Raw genomic sequence first — 17,274 nt, forward strand, 5'->3', positions numbered from 1 at the left:
TGTATGTAGAGAAAAAAAGAGAGAGAGAGAGAGAGATCGAGGGAATAAGTTGTTGTTCACGGTAACTGAATCATCGAACTCTGAAAACTGCAATCTCGATTTTTTTTTTCCCTTGAAGCGCAGCTCCTTGTTTGACGAAATTTTCCCCGGAGGCGAAACGACTTCACAGATCACAGATCACGAGGAAAGGGTAATTCTGAAACTCGGGACTCCACAGGATGAAGAAGAGAGAATAAGAGAAGAGAATGCTTAATTGAAGAAGATGTCCCCACGGCAAAGAAGTGTGATTTATCCGCACGTTGTCAGCGTCGATGGTTCTGTATCCACCGAAGAAGCGGGCGTGTAAGTGGGTCTGCAGGAAAAAACAACTAGTCCGAGATCTGCTTCGCGTCAATCGGGTTGAACGGACAGGAAAAGAGATATGAGCCAGAAAGAAAGAGAATGCGAACGAGGATGAGTCTCAGGTTTGAAGAATTGAAGAATTGAGAATTGGGGGGAAAGAGAATTCTCAGGCGGAAGACCGGGTAATAAAAAAAAAAAAGAGAACGAAAAAGACGAAAAAAGACGATCGTTCCTCGGGGAGGCAAGAGGCGAAGAGCCAAATATTGAGACCGTACGGTATTACGAAAATTACATGGTTGCCGTTTTGGGAATGGCCGATCGCGGTACTCGCAAGCAGTAACGTTATGCGTTGATATTCATAGGACATGGACATTATTTGGGCTCCTGGGCTCTATTGGGATCTGTGATTGGCTTTGAGGTCGAGTTCCATTTCGCGTTCAATTCCGACTTTTTACTGTTATGCTGGTCGAAACAGGACCCCAATCTCACCTCGTACGTCTATCCTGCCCCCCCTCCCCCTCCATAATGGAGTACAGGACCATGAACGTAGATCTACTGGAGCTCCAGGTGGATTACCTCGTCTTTGTTGACGGCTCCGCAGTGGCTGGGCCCCGCAAGGTGTGAGATCTGAGATATAGACAGCTGAAGAGATAACCAGGCATGTCTAGATCATCTGCATTGATCTCCCCAGCACGTCATTCCGCGGTCCGAGAGATCCTCGAGAGGCCTGAACAAAGGCTCCGGAATAGGACGTTATGCATTGCTGCAGTTTCTCTTGCATGCATCACTCTCAAGAGGGGGTCCTCAGACCTCAACTGATGATGATTGCATTATGGTGGTTGGGGGGGAACATCATGTCCGACCGTAGTGTGAAGTAGTGTCAAGTAGTGTCGAGTAATGTCTACAGTAGTGACGACCATGCACCGTGGCCCTTAGAACCCAGTACCCCCATAACCCCCATAACCCCCATGTGGAAGATGTCAGTGTCAGATGTAGGTTTCGTACTTTGTCGGAGCGCCGTAACCGCCCTGATTCCGTTCTTAGACGTTGGAGAAGGGAGTCTAAATCCATCTCCGATTTCTGCCTAGAGACGGCAGGAATGTTTCCGAATTCAGGGGGTTGACCCCCCTCCCCCTGATGAAAGCCGGTTTAATAAGCAACCCGAGAAAGTTTCAGGACTTCAAATAGGAGAAAGAAACGGAGAATAGGGGGTTTGGTCATACAGTATTCGCAGATTGATAAAAGTGTAATCCATGACTTGCAGTCTAGTACATCTCGTATAGTACGTGGAAACGGACAAGATCTGTATTCCGGACCCAATATCCCTGCCCCTCCTTCTCCACCCCTTCGCAAGAGCTTCTCCCGCTTCGATTGTGGACCTGGAAGGCTTCGACCAGGGTTCTGCAGACATCCGACTATAGCAGTGTTGAGGTGTGTCTTTTCGAGCTTGTAGGCCACTGTCCAACTACGGACTCGGTATCCAGTTGAATGAGTCGGGAATGAACCCCAATTCCACACGTAACAGGCTCTCGCTTAACCTTCCACATTGTCTCACCTCGGTATGTGTTCTGTGTGTGTACTGTATTAACTTAGGACCTGCATGTCTACTTGTTTCTCCTATTTTCGGGTTCCGGCAAAGCGTTCTATTCGTCTGAAAGCCGACTTGAATTAAGTGCGGTGTGTTCAATCTGGCAGGTCGTTAGGACGGAATTTGGAGCTCTCGGCATCAACGCCGGATGTTGGCGGTCTCCACTCATTCCCCCAAAGGGAAGGGTGTGCAAAGTACGGTGAGGCTTTTGCCGAGTAATTCTTTTACAAATGTTGAGAATCAGGGGGGGGACTCACAAGGGAATTGTTCATGACATCCTCCGACCTGTCTGAGATTGAATCATGTGTGTCTATGTATACATTAGTTACAGGTCCGGTTCAGGAGCTCCGGAAGGTCTAGTCTTGTGCATGACCAAGCATCGGATCGGCTGCCTGGTTTTTCTTTTCTGGTAGGAAAGCTTGGCTGGAGAAAACCCTGCCGATGGAATTTGGATCTAGTTCAGACTAACACCTAAAGTACTTGTTGGGCTTGATAGTGAGCCTAATCCACCGACAATAGTGTCCAACAGACGGAGTCGACTCGACGGAGATCCCCACGACTGCCGAACTGGTAGGAACTCACGTGAGAGAGAAATGCAGAAAATCACCACGAAAAATCCCCATCAAAATTACCAACCAAAGAAAGTCTTCCAGGCGCCGGCACAGGCCGGAAACACCGCCAAAGCCAAGTCCGGATCGCCGAGTTTCAGGATCCTGTTGGCCAATCATACTCCCCCTTGTCCGCTGCAGCAAAAGGATCGCACCGCCACCGACCTCATAGGGGAAGACTCGGTATTCTAGATCTTACGTGTGGTATTGGACAGTTCACATGGAATTGACTCTGGAGACTCTGGAGATGTCAAGGTCAGTGACATGCTCCATCCCATAGGGATATGTGGATCAAGGATGGAGACGGGAGACATGGACCTCTCTCTCACTATAGGAGCTCTCTCATCCTGTCAACATTGTTGAATGCACTACACGAAATGGTGATGATTATATCTCTCAGGGAAATCTCTCAACCGGACGCCACGTCATAGGTTTCGGATAGACTTCAAGAATCTACGGAAATATGTGGTAACAAAAAGTCGAATATCATATTTCCCTCGCTTTCCATCTTGTCATGAGTTGATAATACTACCTCATGTGATGCAAGCCCATGGTCCTCTCATCCCCCAAGAACCCATGGAACCAACCCTATACCCAACCATCCCCAAACCAAGAGACCCAGAACCAATCTTGCCCTGTTGACATGTATCTGATTTCCTGCCGTCGACGGTGCACGCAACATTGCATGGATTCAGTGGCTGCCTGAGCCGAAGAAAAGCCAGAAATCGGGCCGAAAGACAATAGAATACCAATACGCCAAGGAATGCAAAATGGCAAAATGGCCGTGAAAGGGTATGGTATGGTAAATTTGCAATTCGGGTGGTCTCCGACTCTCTCAATGCAGCCACCAAGGCGTTTCTCTCCTCGCCTCTTTAGGGTAAATTCCACGGTACTGGAAATCAGACACTTGCACTCTTTCACTCTTTCGCTCTTTTTTTGCCTTTTGCCTTTTTTTTTTCCTTGGCTGTTGGGGTCTTGAACTTTTTTTTTCCAGGCACGGGATCACTGAACCGTGGGTATCGCACTGGGCTTGTTCTTTCATGACGTATGTCCTGTACGTTGTCGCCGATCGGTTCCTGGCACACTGGGACCGCGACTGGGATTGGGATTGGGACCCCTGTCAGTGTCGATCGGTGTTCTATCTTACCATACTGTACACTGTAGTCGTAGAATAGTCGCCGGTGTGATTGTGATTTGGGGTAACTGGAGGCCTGGAGGGCTTTTTTAGTTTCTTTGTGGCTTGGTGACTGGTGCTTGGCTGGTACGCGTTACGTGGTGGTCTCGCATGGCTGAGTGAGCTGATCTGGTTGGGCAACATTCGTTAGAATAACTGTAGTGGCCGAATTTGACTTCGATAATAGGGACTTGTGCCGTGTCTTTGGGGGCATATTGATCGTGGTCTGACTATTCAAATAATGTCCGACTATTACTGATAGTGTGTTTATTATGACTCTGGGCAGCCCCAACATATACTGTATACTTTGGTGGAGACAGTGGGTGTTCTCCTGGAGTCAGATTAAGCATATCTGTGCCAACTCTTTTTTTTTTCTCCGTTGCATCCATGTTCAGTGTCCACCAGCGCCGGTGGGGTCTCAGGGGGTGGATCTTCAGCATTCTCCCCGGGGATCCCAGCGCGAGGTACGTGTACAGTGTACCGATTCAGCATCACGCTGTATCAGTGACTGGGAGTTTCAAGACTGTATCTAGTTGATGGCTTTCTTCTAGTTTAGGCATGCTAGGTGTTCTTTTAGGCCTGCGTTGCTGAGCTCTTGGGTGTTATCGCTAGGTACCGGGTACAACTGTGAGAGCCACCCAGCCGTGCCACACACATGTACATGTACATGTACATGTACTTACTGCCGTCTTGTGGTGCAGATACTCTGCCGGGATTGGATTGTCAGTCTTGCTGTTTGGTCTTTCTTTTCTATTGGTGAGATGTTCGTGTCTTTCGAGATCACTACATTCCATGCTGCACCTAGCCCTAACTGAATGCGGATTCTCTCGTGAATACCCAATCCTTAATACCTAGCACCTAGCTAAGCCGACAAATACTGACGGCGGATTATATCTTTCTCCCTAGATACCGCATCCGGACCTAACATGACTGCATGCAGTCGCATACGCTTATCTGAAGCTGGGACTGGTGGAGTAAGCCCACTCCTCCATCCACATGGCCATCACTGCCCCAAATTCAAGGCAAGGAGGGGCACTGGGTCTGCTCCATGCGGCTGTCAGATCTATCCATAATTATGGATCCTGCGCTTGGTGATATGCAGGTGGCGGATGCTTATATTGTGGCACTCGGTCATTCGACTATCCAGGTCACTTTCTTGCAGAATTAAAAGCGTTCAGCCTAGACTGCGGGAACAATGAATTCAATCCATTAACAGGTGGTAAATATACCAAGAACGTAGCGCGATCACAAACAAGCCTGAAACTCATAACGTTATATCAATACTCGACACCCAACTCAAAGAGGATTATCAGGATCATCCGACTTCCGCGGAAGACCACTAGTCTCGGTCTCCAGAGAAACAGGCTCAATCCCCTCACTCACAACCGGCTCCTGCTCAACAGCATGGATAGCATGCTCAACATTCACAACAGGCCCAGTAAACCACTTCCGCGCATCAACAACCCACCAAATAGTAACAGCCAACATAGGCGCCCCCCACACCAGACAAGTCCAGTTCATCAGATCCGGGGTCAGATCACTACCAGTCGCACTCGGCAAACACAAGATAGGCACCATCAGCAAGACAAAAGCAACACCGACGCCGCCAATCCAAGGCCCAAACGGCCCCAAATGCCAGGGCCCCTTCCTAAACCGATTCCCGACAAAGAAAACTCGAATACAAATCGGCACAGCAAAAGCAAAGAACTGCGCAATAGCCCCAATAGAAAACAAAGCCCCAATAGCGACCTCGCCCGCCAGGATAAGCAAACACATCAGAATCCCCAACACAGCATTCAAGATCACAGCATTGACAGGCGTCTGCGTATACCCATTCACAGCCTTCCAATACCTCGAAAAGGGGAAACAGTCGTCGCGAGCATAAGCATACGTCACCCTCGACGCAGCAACCATACAGCCCTGCCCCATGGAGAATCCACAGACAATAGTCAGCGCCAGAATAGCCATGGCCGAGTTGGTCGGCATGACCTGCAGCAGGTACGACGCCCACGGCTGGCCCAGATCGGAGTCGATGACGGCCTCGACGTCCAGGACCGTGTACGCAACGACCAGCTGCAGGAACCAGCCCATCAGCCCGCCCACGCCGGAGGTCAAGACGATTGCGCGCGGCGAGGCAATGTTCGCGTTGGAGCATTCCTCGCTGAGGTGGAAGGGCGAGTCGTAGCCGGACATGGTCCAGATGACGCCGACGAAGGTCATGAGAACGGCGACGCCGTCCGGGAAGTCAGTGAGGTTGGTGATGTGGGACCAGACTTCGTGGGAGGGGGTGAATTTGGGGACGTTTTTGGTGTTGGCGGGGATGAGGATGAGCACGGCGATTAGGGCTAGGAAGTTGAAGGTTGAGCCCCAGGAGTTGAACTGCGCGACGCGCTTGGTCGGCATGCTGCTGATTCCGGCGTGGATTATCATCATTAGGGTGGTGAGGAGGAAGGTTTGCCAGCTTGTTGGTGTGTAGTCGGGGTAGTGGATCGACGCTGCTGCTAGGATCATTGCGCTGAGGGAGTAGTTCACACTTGGCGCGGCTGTGATCTGGCCGATCCAGTTGGACCATCCGGTGATCCATGCTGCGAAGGGTCCATAGCCTGGTGGTGCGAGGACTGCTGCTGCGTAGTAGAGACCGCCGCTGTTGGTGAATCATTCGTTAGTTCTTTCGTCCTTGTCCGAGGCTGTCAAATGTTGGCTTGGAAGGGTGGGATCTGACCTCGTAGGCATAGCTGAGCAAAGCTCGGCCATTGACATTGCAATGCATTGAATGAAGATCATGGCGATTATCCAACCCCAGACCATACCTGCTGTGCCGGCATATCCCATACCTGAATCATCCGATGTCAGTATATCTCGAGATGGATATCCAATCGAACAATCCCATCTAGATCGCACTCACCATAGTAAAGAGTACTCGCAAAAGAAGGCAACAGTCCTAGAACAGCAAAACTAACACAAAAAGTCGTCCACAGCGAAAACTCGCGCTTAAACTCCTGCTTGTAACCCAGTGCTGTAATCACCTGCTCATCCGCATCCATGTCATGATCCATGTATGGCACATCGCCATCCGGGAGAATAGAGGTAACCTGCTGATGTCCAGCATCATGATACCCAGTACTTTTGTCGACAGACACGGAGGGTTTGGACTCCATGCTTGCGCCCATGGCCGAGGCAAGTAGCCACTAACCGCTGTAAGGATAACGAAAATGCAGGGATATAATGCTCGATTTTCGATCTGAAATCAAGAGATGAGACACTAAAAAAGAAGAATGGGTGTGATACGTCAAGGTCGAGACGATAGGACCAAAGTCCAGGATCTCAGGTCACTTATACAAGAAAGCAAAACTACCCCGATCAAAGGGAAAGAAGAGTATAATATAGCACCAACCAAGCCTCCAATCCTACAGAACTAGGAGACCCTAGCACCGCATGTTATCTACCTAATCTCGCAGGGGTGGCGTTTTCCACGTTCCATCATCCCCGCGCATGACGATCCGGAAGCACACGTCCAACGAGAGCAGTAGAAGGTCAATATCGCATTATCGCCTTGGGGGGGAGAAGACAGGCGAGGAGCGGCCTATTTTGCGATAAGAGCGAATGACTTGATACGAAATACAATGAATAAGTTCATGAATAATGTAGAGTTTAAGTCTGATAGAGTGGAATATCCAAGAGTCCATGGGCAGGGCTTGAGTTCTCCGCACGGGGGGCTGTGATTCGTACAGAGCGGAGCTATGCAGGGCGTTCATTCGAGGCTCAGGGCCTCTGTCCCAGTTACCTTGGCGAAGGTCCCAAACCTATAGGGGAAGTTGCAGGCGTTGAAACTCACGGGGGGTTAACCTAGGCAGGTGTCATGATAAGAGACAAGCGAGATAAGGCTTGGACATCACAGTAGGGGCTTATCTATGCTTGGACTTGCCGGAATGGGCTCTTTTCAGATGGTTATCCGTGCTTGTCGATGATTGGGCAGTTGAAGATTGGTCCATATATACATACAGAAGCCTTTGTACATCATACACTGCTGGACTACATCACCTGGCAATATCCAGGTACAGCACTTCGGATCACACTGGAAAGACACTTTCGAAACAGTCGTTTCTATGTGCTATTAAAAACAGAAAAGACCTGTCATCGCTATTCTACACAGTACAGCCCCAGCCTGTCCAGAGATTCTAAGCCATATCGGTCAAAAAGGGGAACAGGTATATCTTTGCGGAGAATTTAGAAGGGCTAAAACAAAGAATAAGATGTCAGTCAATCACATTCTAACAACCGCGAGGATCGGATTCGACTTACGTTGTCCTCGGCGGGGATGGTGCGGTCGTAGTAGTTGTCGAAGAAGGGGAGCTTGCGGAGGATGTCGTTGCGCACACGGGGGACCTCGCCGAAGATGAAGAGGGCACCAGTGCCAATGGCGACACCAAAGCTACCGAGGAGGGTACCACTGAGAGAGGCATCAGTATATATTGTCCAAGTCGGAGTATTTGAATTGGGGGCCGGAGGATCGGAGAACTTACGTCTTGATGGCGGAGCCCAGGGTGTAACCACCGTAGTGACGGGGAATGGTGTACCTGCATCGAGGTGATTAGTGTGATGTTCTCATTGTTCTCTGGTCTGCTTCGAGTCGGCTGGTACAAAAGCCCCGGGGTTGCACGCTGCGCAATGCAGCTCCGCGAAGCTCCGGATTGAGACAACGAGAGAATGGCGTAGTGTCCAATGAGCCACAAATACTGCGCTGATGGGTTCACCCTCCAATTGCTCTGTGTTGCTCTCGTCTGACACACTCAAAAGTTCGTCCAGGGTTCAAGGGAAGGATCGGGTGTCTCACTTGGGGGCGAAGGCGGAAGCCTGGGCCGCAGCGCGGCGAGCAGAAGTGGCGAACTATAGTATCTCTGTTAGCAATGGATGCTTTCAAGGTGACAGGTTGACTTCTCATCCCGTCGGTTCGGAGGCCGGTTGTGATATCCACAGCGCGACGCCCTGCCCGGACCGTGGCCGAACAAGTAGGAAACTTCGGGTTCAGGGTTGTCTTTCTGTCTTCTGGTGATTCTGCAGCCACTTACCATTTTGAATGACACCGGTGTGATTTGGTGGGACAATGGCTCGAGGGGAGAGCTGGCACTTCGACGAAAACCGGGAGTGCCCGAGTGTGCACGTGACTTGAAGCCAAACAGCCAATCATAGGGAAGATAATTGTTGTCGTGATGGTCTACAGGGACAAGAACAGGACTAGATTGAATGCAATTATGGATTCGATTTCTGGGATATAGGGAACTAATACGCCTGGACTCCAGGTTTGGGCAAAGGAAAAAGAAATAGAATAAGGAAGGAGATATGTGCTTCAAAACCCCACGATCTGACATGCAAAAGATTCAAATGAGACGAAGTTGGTGGGACAGGCAGTGCACGAAAATAGACCAGCATCAATCAAATACAGTGGAAACAAAGATTATAAGAATCGCGCAGCCAAACACCCTAACTGTACATGTGTCACATTAATCGACTTTTCCGGTCGAACCTCCGTTCAGGAAACCCTCCTTGCCGTCAAGGTGGAAGAAGCCGCCATTGTTGTTGCTGTTGTTATTATTACCAATGATACCTCCACGAGGGGCGCTGCGGCGGAGGCGTGCACGACCAAAGAAGGTGGCTACCGCCACCACAGCGCCTAGAATGATGAAGAAGAGGATGGGGTGGCTGCCGAGGAGAGATCGGGCGAAGAAGAAGATGGTCTCGAAAGTGCCAATGGTTGACTTGGGAGACAGCTTGGCGGGGGAGGCAATGACGAGAGGAATGGTCTCTAGGATGGAGGTTCTTGAGGCCATAATGGGGGCACCACTCGACGCGGTATCCCAGTAACGACGGTTATCCTGATCGTTGATAATCACACGATCACTGCTCTCCACATCAATGCCGTAGGTAGTACGCAGCCAGCGCTCCCAGAAATCGCCATCAACCCAAGCAAAAGCAACTGGCTTCTTGTCGTCCTCGCGGATGGTGATACGCATGTTCTTTGCAGCCCGCAGTGCGCGCTGGTCATTGCGATCATCGGCTTCTTCAATGCGTAGTTGCTTGGCATCACGAAGTTCAGCGCGCTCAAGACGGAAAAGTTGGACCTGCTTGTCCATCCACTCGAGAGCAGCCTCCTTCAATTCACGCCTGGACTGCTTGAAGTCATCGGAACGGCGACGACTGAGAAGTCCGAGGACAACGAACTTTCCGTCCATGATCTCCCGAGCATTGGATGCAGTGAGTTCGGGAACAATAGGCAGCCACACAGTTTGCATCCAGGAGAGGACTTGGCGGAAATCTCTCATGTCCTTAGGGGCAAGAGCGTTGTAGTAGTTGGGACGCTCATCGCGGACTACCAAAAGACGAGGCCAAGTAGAAATCTTGAAACGCTCTGACAGAGTAGCACTGTTGGTCTTGACAATGCGAGCGTGTCCAACAAGACTGAGAGTCAGACGATTCATAGCCTCAAAGTCCTCGGAAGTCGTCGCGTCATCGTACAAATACAGGAACAAGACTTCCTCAGTCTTCTCCAGCTCCTTGAATGTAGCAGCGTCGACATCCTGGATGCTGGAACCGACGCCAACAGCCTTGTTGGTATACGAAATGAGATCGCCCAGGCCTCGAAGGCCGGTGTATTCAACCCTCTCGCCACCACGGAAGAAGTAGATAGTCGGGTAGGCGCTCACTCGTGCATCTTCACAAAGGCGCTTCTCAATTTCACAGTTCACTTCACCGACGTTGAGCTTATCCTTCATCTCCTTGGCCATCGAGTTCCAGTTGGGAGTCATAGCCTGACAATGAGGGCACCATGGGACGTAGAACTTGATGATCCACGGGTCACGGGTAGTGGTAACAAGTTTTTGGAAGCTCTCCGCAGTTAGCGGGATGGAAAGACCCTGAGGGTTGGCGGGCCGTCCTTGAATCTTGGCCTTGGCGGCCTGAGGGCTGACGCCTTCCAATTCGGAGGTCGTAACGCTCAGCTTCTCGTCGGCCTTTTCCTTTGCTGCCTCAATGGCTGCCTCGGTCAAAGGCTTGGCAGTCATTTCCATACCCCTGGCGCCAATCTTTGGTAGCTCGACGCCCTGCGAAGGCCGAGATCCAGGCTTGACCGTCTCGAGCCTCTTTTCGATCATTTCAGCCAGATCCGACATCTTTTTGGCACCAATCGGTGGCTCCTGTTGAACGCCATTTTGATAGAATCCCCAGGCAGGATAGTAGTCAACCTTCAACTTGGAGCAGAAGTCGCTGTATGCCAGGCAGTTCATTGATCCGAAACGGAAGTTGTAGTAGCCGGTGAAAGAGTTCAAGGACTTAGGCTCATCAGGCTTTGCTGCAGAGATGAACAGAGGGTTCGAAGTCTTAACGCAAATTAGTTTGTTTCGATGTGTTCAAGCAACATGGTGAATACTCACATAGTAGTACTCATATAGGGTCTGGTAGATGGGAGCGGCCGTTTGACAGTGGGGGCAAGATGGAGAGTAATGTTTGATCATCCTATAGCAGTTAGCATGATGACAGAGCCTCTGGGCTGGATATCCTCACCAGATCCCATCTTTGGTGACCTCCTCGAAATTCTGGGGGGTGATCTGGGTCAACGGGGGGACCTCGACCTCATTGAAAACTGAGGGTTCCTCTGGGTCCAGTCCGCGACCACCTCGTGGAGCAAGCGAGGCATGGTTCCCCGATTCTAGACCAGAAGAGGCATCTGAAGGCGCACCCAAAGTGGGCGCTGCCAACAGGGAGAGGAGGGACAAGCCCAACCAAGAGGATTTCATGTTGACCGAGGGTCAAATTTCAGGATTGAAAGAAAGTGTAAGGTGGTTGAGGAAAACGAAGGACTTTGGTCGAAGTACGGGAGGATCGCGAATTGTCACAGGTGGCACATTGAACGGGGGGCGAGGACGACGCAGGTGGGCACTGGTCAACACGTCGCAAAAAGGCAGCACTTAGCGACTATAGCGCCCCGGAGCTGAGAACAAAACAGAACTGCACACAGCCCGAGCAATCCAGACGTGAGGCTTGGATGGTGAATGAAAAAGGCGAGATGCGTCTTTCCCCCTGCCGTTTGGAGTGGAACATCGGGTTAATCCGCTCCGGGCCGACTTCGACACTTCGCCCTCCCTAACCGATGCGACTGCAATATCCCCAAATTCATTCACAATGCGGTCTACACTCCGGCTACTGGCTAATGTCAAGCCCCGGTACTTGGAGCCTTTTGCTCCAACCGGTCTGACTGGTCTTTTCACCCACCCCAGCCCTCGTCCGACGCTGATCTACCTTTACTCGACCACTCTGCAGAAGTTGCAGACGTTCCCCGAATCCTCCGCCTACCGCCAATCCGTCGAGGCATTGACCCGCCATCGTCTCCAAATTGTCGAATCCCAAAAGCCCGCCGGATTTGACGCCTGGTTGGAGCGCGTTCGCAAGACTTTGGCAGCCGAACCCGAGCGGTTCGCCAAGCTCCAGCGCGCTGACGGTTCTTTCACTCATGTTGCTGCCCAGCATAGGGATGGAAGTGATGATCCCCGTGGTGCCGAATGGGATGGCGAGGAACTCACACCCACTACCGAGGGTCCCGCCCGCACCCCGCAACAAGAGGCTGAGTGGCACAAGATCATGGCCGAGGCCAGCGAGACCACCGAGAAGGCTGAATCCGACTTCTACAATGAAGAGATGAAGTGGGAGAGCGAGCCCGCTCTTGATGTCGACCAGTACGTTTTGCCTACATCATGGTTTGGTCTCTTACATTTGGACCTATCGCTAACCTTCAAGCAGGATCTCTCTGATCGAGTCACAGATTGGCTCTGGTCTGATCGAGGAGGTCATTCAGGTTGCCGAGGCAGAGCTTAAGCTTGTTGATGAGCTTGCCAAGGCCAAGGTGTAAGTGACAATGGCTCCATATATTTCGCGTCTGAATATCCACTCACACATCCATAGGTGGGAGGAACTCGAGGAGAAGCCTCAACCCGGCCAGTGGACTTACTTTGAGCGTGGCAACTAAGCAGTAATTCTGGAATGGCTGTGAATTTCAATCTCTGTAACTACTACTAGAGGTTGCTTTGTTTCAATACATGTTTCTTAAGTTCAACGATTTTAATCGGTCTCGATCGTAGTATTAGTTAGCTTCCAGTTGAATGTCAATAGCGACAGTCTAAGCACGGTGTTCTGAATAGGCATTGAGTTGCGACAAATTATTTTTCGTGATCGTTCATCTCCATTTGTCTGTCGTCAGTACGTTGAGATATATACATGGAGGCTTGGCTCTGTTTAACAGTGTTGATCAATATCACTTCGAAGTTTTTCATAGGACCAAGGAAAGGCCTTCATCCTCCACAGAAAGCTCATCATTACATAGCAAGTAGCCTCCAAAAAAACACATAAATTGAAACATTGCGACCACCAGATAGAAAGTTGTATAGGATTGATGGTGGAAGGCGGTGAGCCAAGGCGGGAATCCCTTGTGGACACATACATTGCTGTCCCTGAAGTGCTCTCCCTCAAGCTCTCCATCATCTCAAACTTCTGTTAATACCCTCAATTCCTACTTTAATTCGAGGCCTGTTCCTCCGTACTATTCGGGCTGACTGAGCGGCTCGCGGAATCCTCCTCGTTGTCGCAGGCCCAACGCCGCACCACACAAACACTCATCTCATCCCCCACACAACATGCGGCTCGACGTCAAGGTACGCAAGACGAGAAGTGGCCCATGTCGCTTTGAACATACCCCCGAAGAAAAAAGCGACATGGCACCTCACACCGACACGAAAATGGAGGGATTGCTAACGGTAATGTTCGAATGCAGAGGCAGCTGTTTGCCCGCTCCGAGCGGGTGAAGGGCATTGACTTCCACCCTACAGAGCCATGGGTAAGTAATCGAAGTACCCTGCCTCGAATCACTCAAACTAACCATCTTAGATCTTGACAACCTTGTACAGCGGTACGTTTGGAGAGCAGTTCACGGGATGTCCAATGCGCTAATACCCCCCGGTCCAGGTCATGTCTACATCTGGTCTTATGAATCACAGGTAAGACTAATTAAAAGATTGCGCCCTTCCTGGTCTCCTCTAACAGTGTCCCCAGTCCATTATCAAAACATTCGAACTCACTGATGTCCCCGTCCGTGCTGGTCGTTTCATTGCGCGGAAGAACTGGATTGTCTGCGGTTCAGATGACTTCCAACTCCGTGTCTACAACTACAACACCTCCGAAAAAATTACCTCCTTCGAAGCACACCCCGACTACATTCGTTCCATCGCCGTTCACCCCACCCAGCCATTCGTGCTCACAGCCTCCGATGACATGACAATTAAGCTTTGGGATTGGGAGAAGGGCTGGAAGTGCGTGCAAATCTTCGAGGGTCACAGCCATTATGTGATGGGCATGGCAATTAACCCGAAGGATACAAACACTTTCGCTTCTGCCTGTTTGGACCGGACTGTCAAGATCTGGAACCTAGGCTCCCCCCACGCAAACTTCACCCTTGAAGCTCACGAGACTAAGGGTGTGAACCATGTCGATTATTACCCCCAGGCTGATAAGCCCTACCTCCTCACCACTTCTGACGACAAGACCGTGAAGGTCTGGGATTACACCACCAAGGCACTCATCGCAACCCTCGAGGGCCACACAAGTAACGTCTCTTTCGCTTGCTACCACCCTGAATTGCCTGTGATTATCTCCGGTTCCGAGGATGGCACCATTAAGATCTGGCATGCGAATACCTATCGCTTAGAGCAGTCATTAAGCTATGGCCTCGAGCGCGCATGGTGTGTCTCTTACCAGAGAGGCAGACAGGGCATTGCCATGGGTTTTGACGATGGTGCAGTAGTAGTCAAGATGGGCCGCGAGGAGCCTGCCGTCTCCATGGATGGATCTGGTAAGCTGATCTGGGCCCGACACAGCGAAGTCGTCTCGTCAGTAATTAAGGGCGGCGACGCCAGCATCAAGGATGGCGAGCCTCTCATGCTACCAACAAAGGATCTTGGTCAGTGCGAGGTCTACCCCCAGACTTTGACACACTCTGCCAACGGCCGTTTCGTTTCTGTTTGCGGTGATGGAGAATATATCATCTACACCGCATTGGCGTGGCGAAACAAGGCCTTTGGACAGGCTCTCGACTTTGCTTGGGGTGCCAAGGACAACAGCAACGACTACGCTATCCGCGAATCATCGACGAGTGTCAAGATCTTCAAGAACTTCAAGGAGCAGAGTGCTGGTCTCGATGTTGGCTTCCAAGCCGAGGGACTGTCCGATGGTGTTCTTCTTGGTGTGAAGGGCCAAGGTGGTATCGGCTTCTTCGACTGGGAGACTGGCAGCCTCGTCCGCAGAATTGAAGCTGACCCTAAATCGGTAAGTGGTCCTCTGATAATGAGACGAAGTGAAGCTAATCATTATAGGTTTACTGGTCCGAATCTGGTGAACTAGTTACTCTCGCTTGCGAGGATGACTTCTATGTTCTCCGTTACTCTCGCGAGGAATATATCAACGGTATGAACAACGGCGAAGCCGACGAGGATGGTGTTGAGGCCGCTGTTGAACTGGTTGCCACAATCAACGAGTCTGTCCGGACTGGACAGTGGGTTGGAGACTGCTTCATCTACACGAACTCTACAAACCGTCTGAACTACCTTGTCGGTGACCAAACCTACACGATCTCCCACTTCGACCAGCCAATGTACGTCCTTGGTTACCTCCCCCGAGATGGTCGTATCTACCTTGCCGACAAGGATGTGAATGCCACCTCCTTTAGCCTATCCCTCAGCATGGTCGAGTACCAGACAGTGGTGCTGCGCGGTGACATGGACATGGCCGCCGAGCTCCTTGCGGATGTTCCTCAAGACCAGATGAATAAGGTTGCCCGCTTCCTCGAAGGCCAAGGATACAAGGAGATGGCCCTCGAAGTCGCAACAGACCCCGAGCACCGTTTCGACCTGGCTCTCTCTCTGAACGACCTCCAGACTGCTCTCGTTATTGCCCGCGAGGCCAACGTCGAGCACAAGTGGAAGATCGTTGGTGACGCCGCCTTGGCTGGCTGGAACCTCGCCTTGGCCCAGGAGTGCTTCACCAACGCCAAGGACGTTGGCTCCCTGTTACTACTTCACACTGCCAGCAACAACCGCGAAGGTCTCGCGTCTCTGGCTGCCCAGGCTTCTGAATCAGGCCTCCACAATGTCGCCTTCTCCACTCTCTGGTCCCTCGGTGATCTCGATGGCTGCATTGATCTTCTCATCCAGACCAACCGCATCGCTGAAGCCGCCCTCTTCGCCCAGACTTACAAGCCTTCTAGTGCTGCCAAGCTCGTTCTCCAATGGAAGGAATCCCTAGAGCAATCCAACAAGAGCAAGGTCGCCCGCCTCATCGGTGTCCCACCGGGTGCCCCGGACGTCGCCACCGATGATGACCTCTTCCCCGAGTGGGATGAGTACATTCGTCTAGAGAAGGAGGGTATCGTCCCCGAGCCTCCATCATCCGAGTCTCTGATTGACATCAACGGAGACGGAGACGAAGAGCCCGCCAGCGCAACCAACGGCGCCCCTGAAGCTGAGGTCGAAGCCGAAGCCGAAGCCGAAGCCGAATCTGAAGAGGAGCAAGCTGCGGACGAGGCTGACGCTGCTGAGGCCGAGTAAAGGACATGAAAAGCACAGGGGTTCTGTTTGGTGGAGGGTCAGGTAGATCGTTTGTTTCCCAACTGACGAGTCAGTTGATTGTTGATTGCGACCGGCGTCTTAACGTGTGTCCGACTTTTTCTTTTCTTTTCTTCGCTTATTCTGTGTAATTCCGCTGCGATGTGTCTTGATCTGGAGGAACCCTTTTGAGACTGACTAGATACAATTACAGCCGTTCTTTCTCAATGCAGGAGGTTCCGGCCTGCTTAGGTCTTTTGTTATATTATTGATGCATATATCCTTTTATGCCATTATTGAATTTAGCGTAGTTTGTTGACGGTAGTTTGTAGTGCACTTTAAGAGACAGGGCGGGCCACGATTATCAGGCAGAAACCCAGGGAGTTTAAAGCCTGATGAGTCAGGCGTCAATAATCCCGATTGGGAAGTACAAACGACCCTAACGGCTCTATCGACCACTTGAAGCCTTTCTCCTTTCTTTCAAACTTCCTGTTCTAGCAGTGGAGTCTGGTATTATTGAGAATGAAACATACTGACGATCAAAAATAGTAACGATACACGGGAGTCGACGGCAACTCTCCACTCAACCTCGACTGTAACAGCCGGACGTGCTACGGACACACGACGACATGGTGAAATCATCAGCTGATGCTTGTCAACGAAGGAGCTCACCTTTCTCACGACTTCCAGACACAACCTACAGGTTACTATGATAACACGTAATAATATAGACTTAATGATATTGTCCATTGCAAAGCTTTATCGAGAATACACAACAAGGGGGCAGGTAATGACCGCTTGAGAACAAACGAAACAAGGAAGAAAGGAACCTGCCTTGAGGGAATGAGAAAGTCCAAAAACCAAAGAAGACCGAGGAAAGAGAAATCCAAACCAAAGCGCTCAAGGGAAAAAATGACACGAGAA

General features: G+C 50.9%; 5 protein-coding genes across 5 annotated transcripts; 2 read left to right on the top strand and 3 right to left on the bottom strand.

Moving 5' to 3' along the window:
* Positions 1–5,008: 5,008 nt before the first annotated feature.
* On the bottom strand, positions 5,009–6,882 carry N7511_009216 (amino acid permease; the record flags this gene model as incomplete). Its single annotated transcript, XM_057131593.1, has 3 exons — positions 5,009–6,356; positions 6,435–6,546; positions 6,618–6,882. The coding sequence occupies 3 exons, from the start codon at positions 6,880–6,882 to the stop codon at positions 5,009–5,011; spliced, it is 1,725 nt and encodes a 574-aa protein (XP_056979581.1).
* A 1,057-nt stretch (positions 6,883–7,939) lies between these two features.
* On the bottom strand, positions 7,940–8,784 carry N7511_009217 (cytochrome b-c1 complex subunit 10; the record flags this gene model as incomplete). Its single annotated transcript, XM_057131594.1, has 5 exons — positions 7,940–7,948; positions 8,015–8,162; positions 8,236–8,289; positions 8,547–8,599; positions 8,782–8,784. 5 exons carry the CDS (start codon positions 8,782–8,784, stop codon positions 7,940–7,942), a joined length of 267 nt encoding a protein of 88 aa, XP_056979582.1.
* Positions 8,785–9,213: 429 nt separating this feature from the next.
* On the bottom strand, positions 9,214–11,502 carry N7511_009218 (putative disulfide isomerase; the record flags this gene model as incomplete). The annotated part of the gene is made up of 3 exons (XM_057131595.1): positions 9,214–11,085; positions 11,140–11,221; positions 11,270–11,502. The coding sequence occupies 3 exons, from the start codon at positions 11,500–11,502 to the stop codon at positions 9,214–9,216; spliced, it is 2,187 nt and encodes a 728-aa protein (XP_056979583.1).
* A 385-nt stretch (positions 11,503–11,887) lies between these two features.
* Positions 11,888–12,728, top strand: N7511_009219 (complex I NDUFA5 subunit family protein; the record flags this gene model as incomplete). The annotated part of the gene is made up of 3 exons (XM_057131596.1): positions 11,888–12,438; positions 12,503–12,607; positions 12,665–12,728. The coding sequence occupies 3 exons, from the start codon at positions 11,888–11,890 to the stop codon at positions 12,726–12,728; spliced, it is 720 nt and encodes a 239-aa protein (XP_056979584.1).
* Positions 12,729–13,392: 664 nt separating this feature from the next.
* N7511_009220 (coatomer subunit beta') lies at positions 13,393–16,353 on the top strand (the record flags this gene model as incomplete). The annotated part of the gene is made up of 6 exons (XM_057131597.1): positions 13,393–13,410; positions 13,530–13,592; positions 13,643–13,664; positions 13,721–13,752; positions 13,808–15,076; positions 15,124–16,353. 6 exons carry the CDS (start codon positions 13,393–13,395, stop codon positions 16,351–16,353), a joined length of 2,634 nt encoding a protein of 877 aa, XP_056979585.1.
* Between the last annotated feature and the right edge of the window lie 921 nt (positions 16,354–17,274).

Source organism: Penicillium nucicola, assembly GCF_028828085.1.
Source record: "Penicillium nucicola strain IBT 29836 chromosome Unknown utg000010l, whole genome shotgun sequence".
Taxonomy (NCBI): domain Eukaryota; kingdom Fungi; phylum Ascomycota; class Eurotiomycetes; order Eurotiales; family Aspergillaceae; genus Penicillium; species Penicillium nucicola.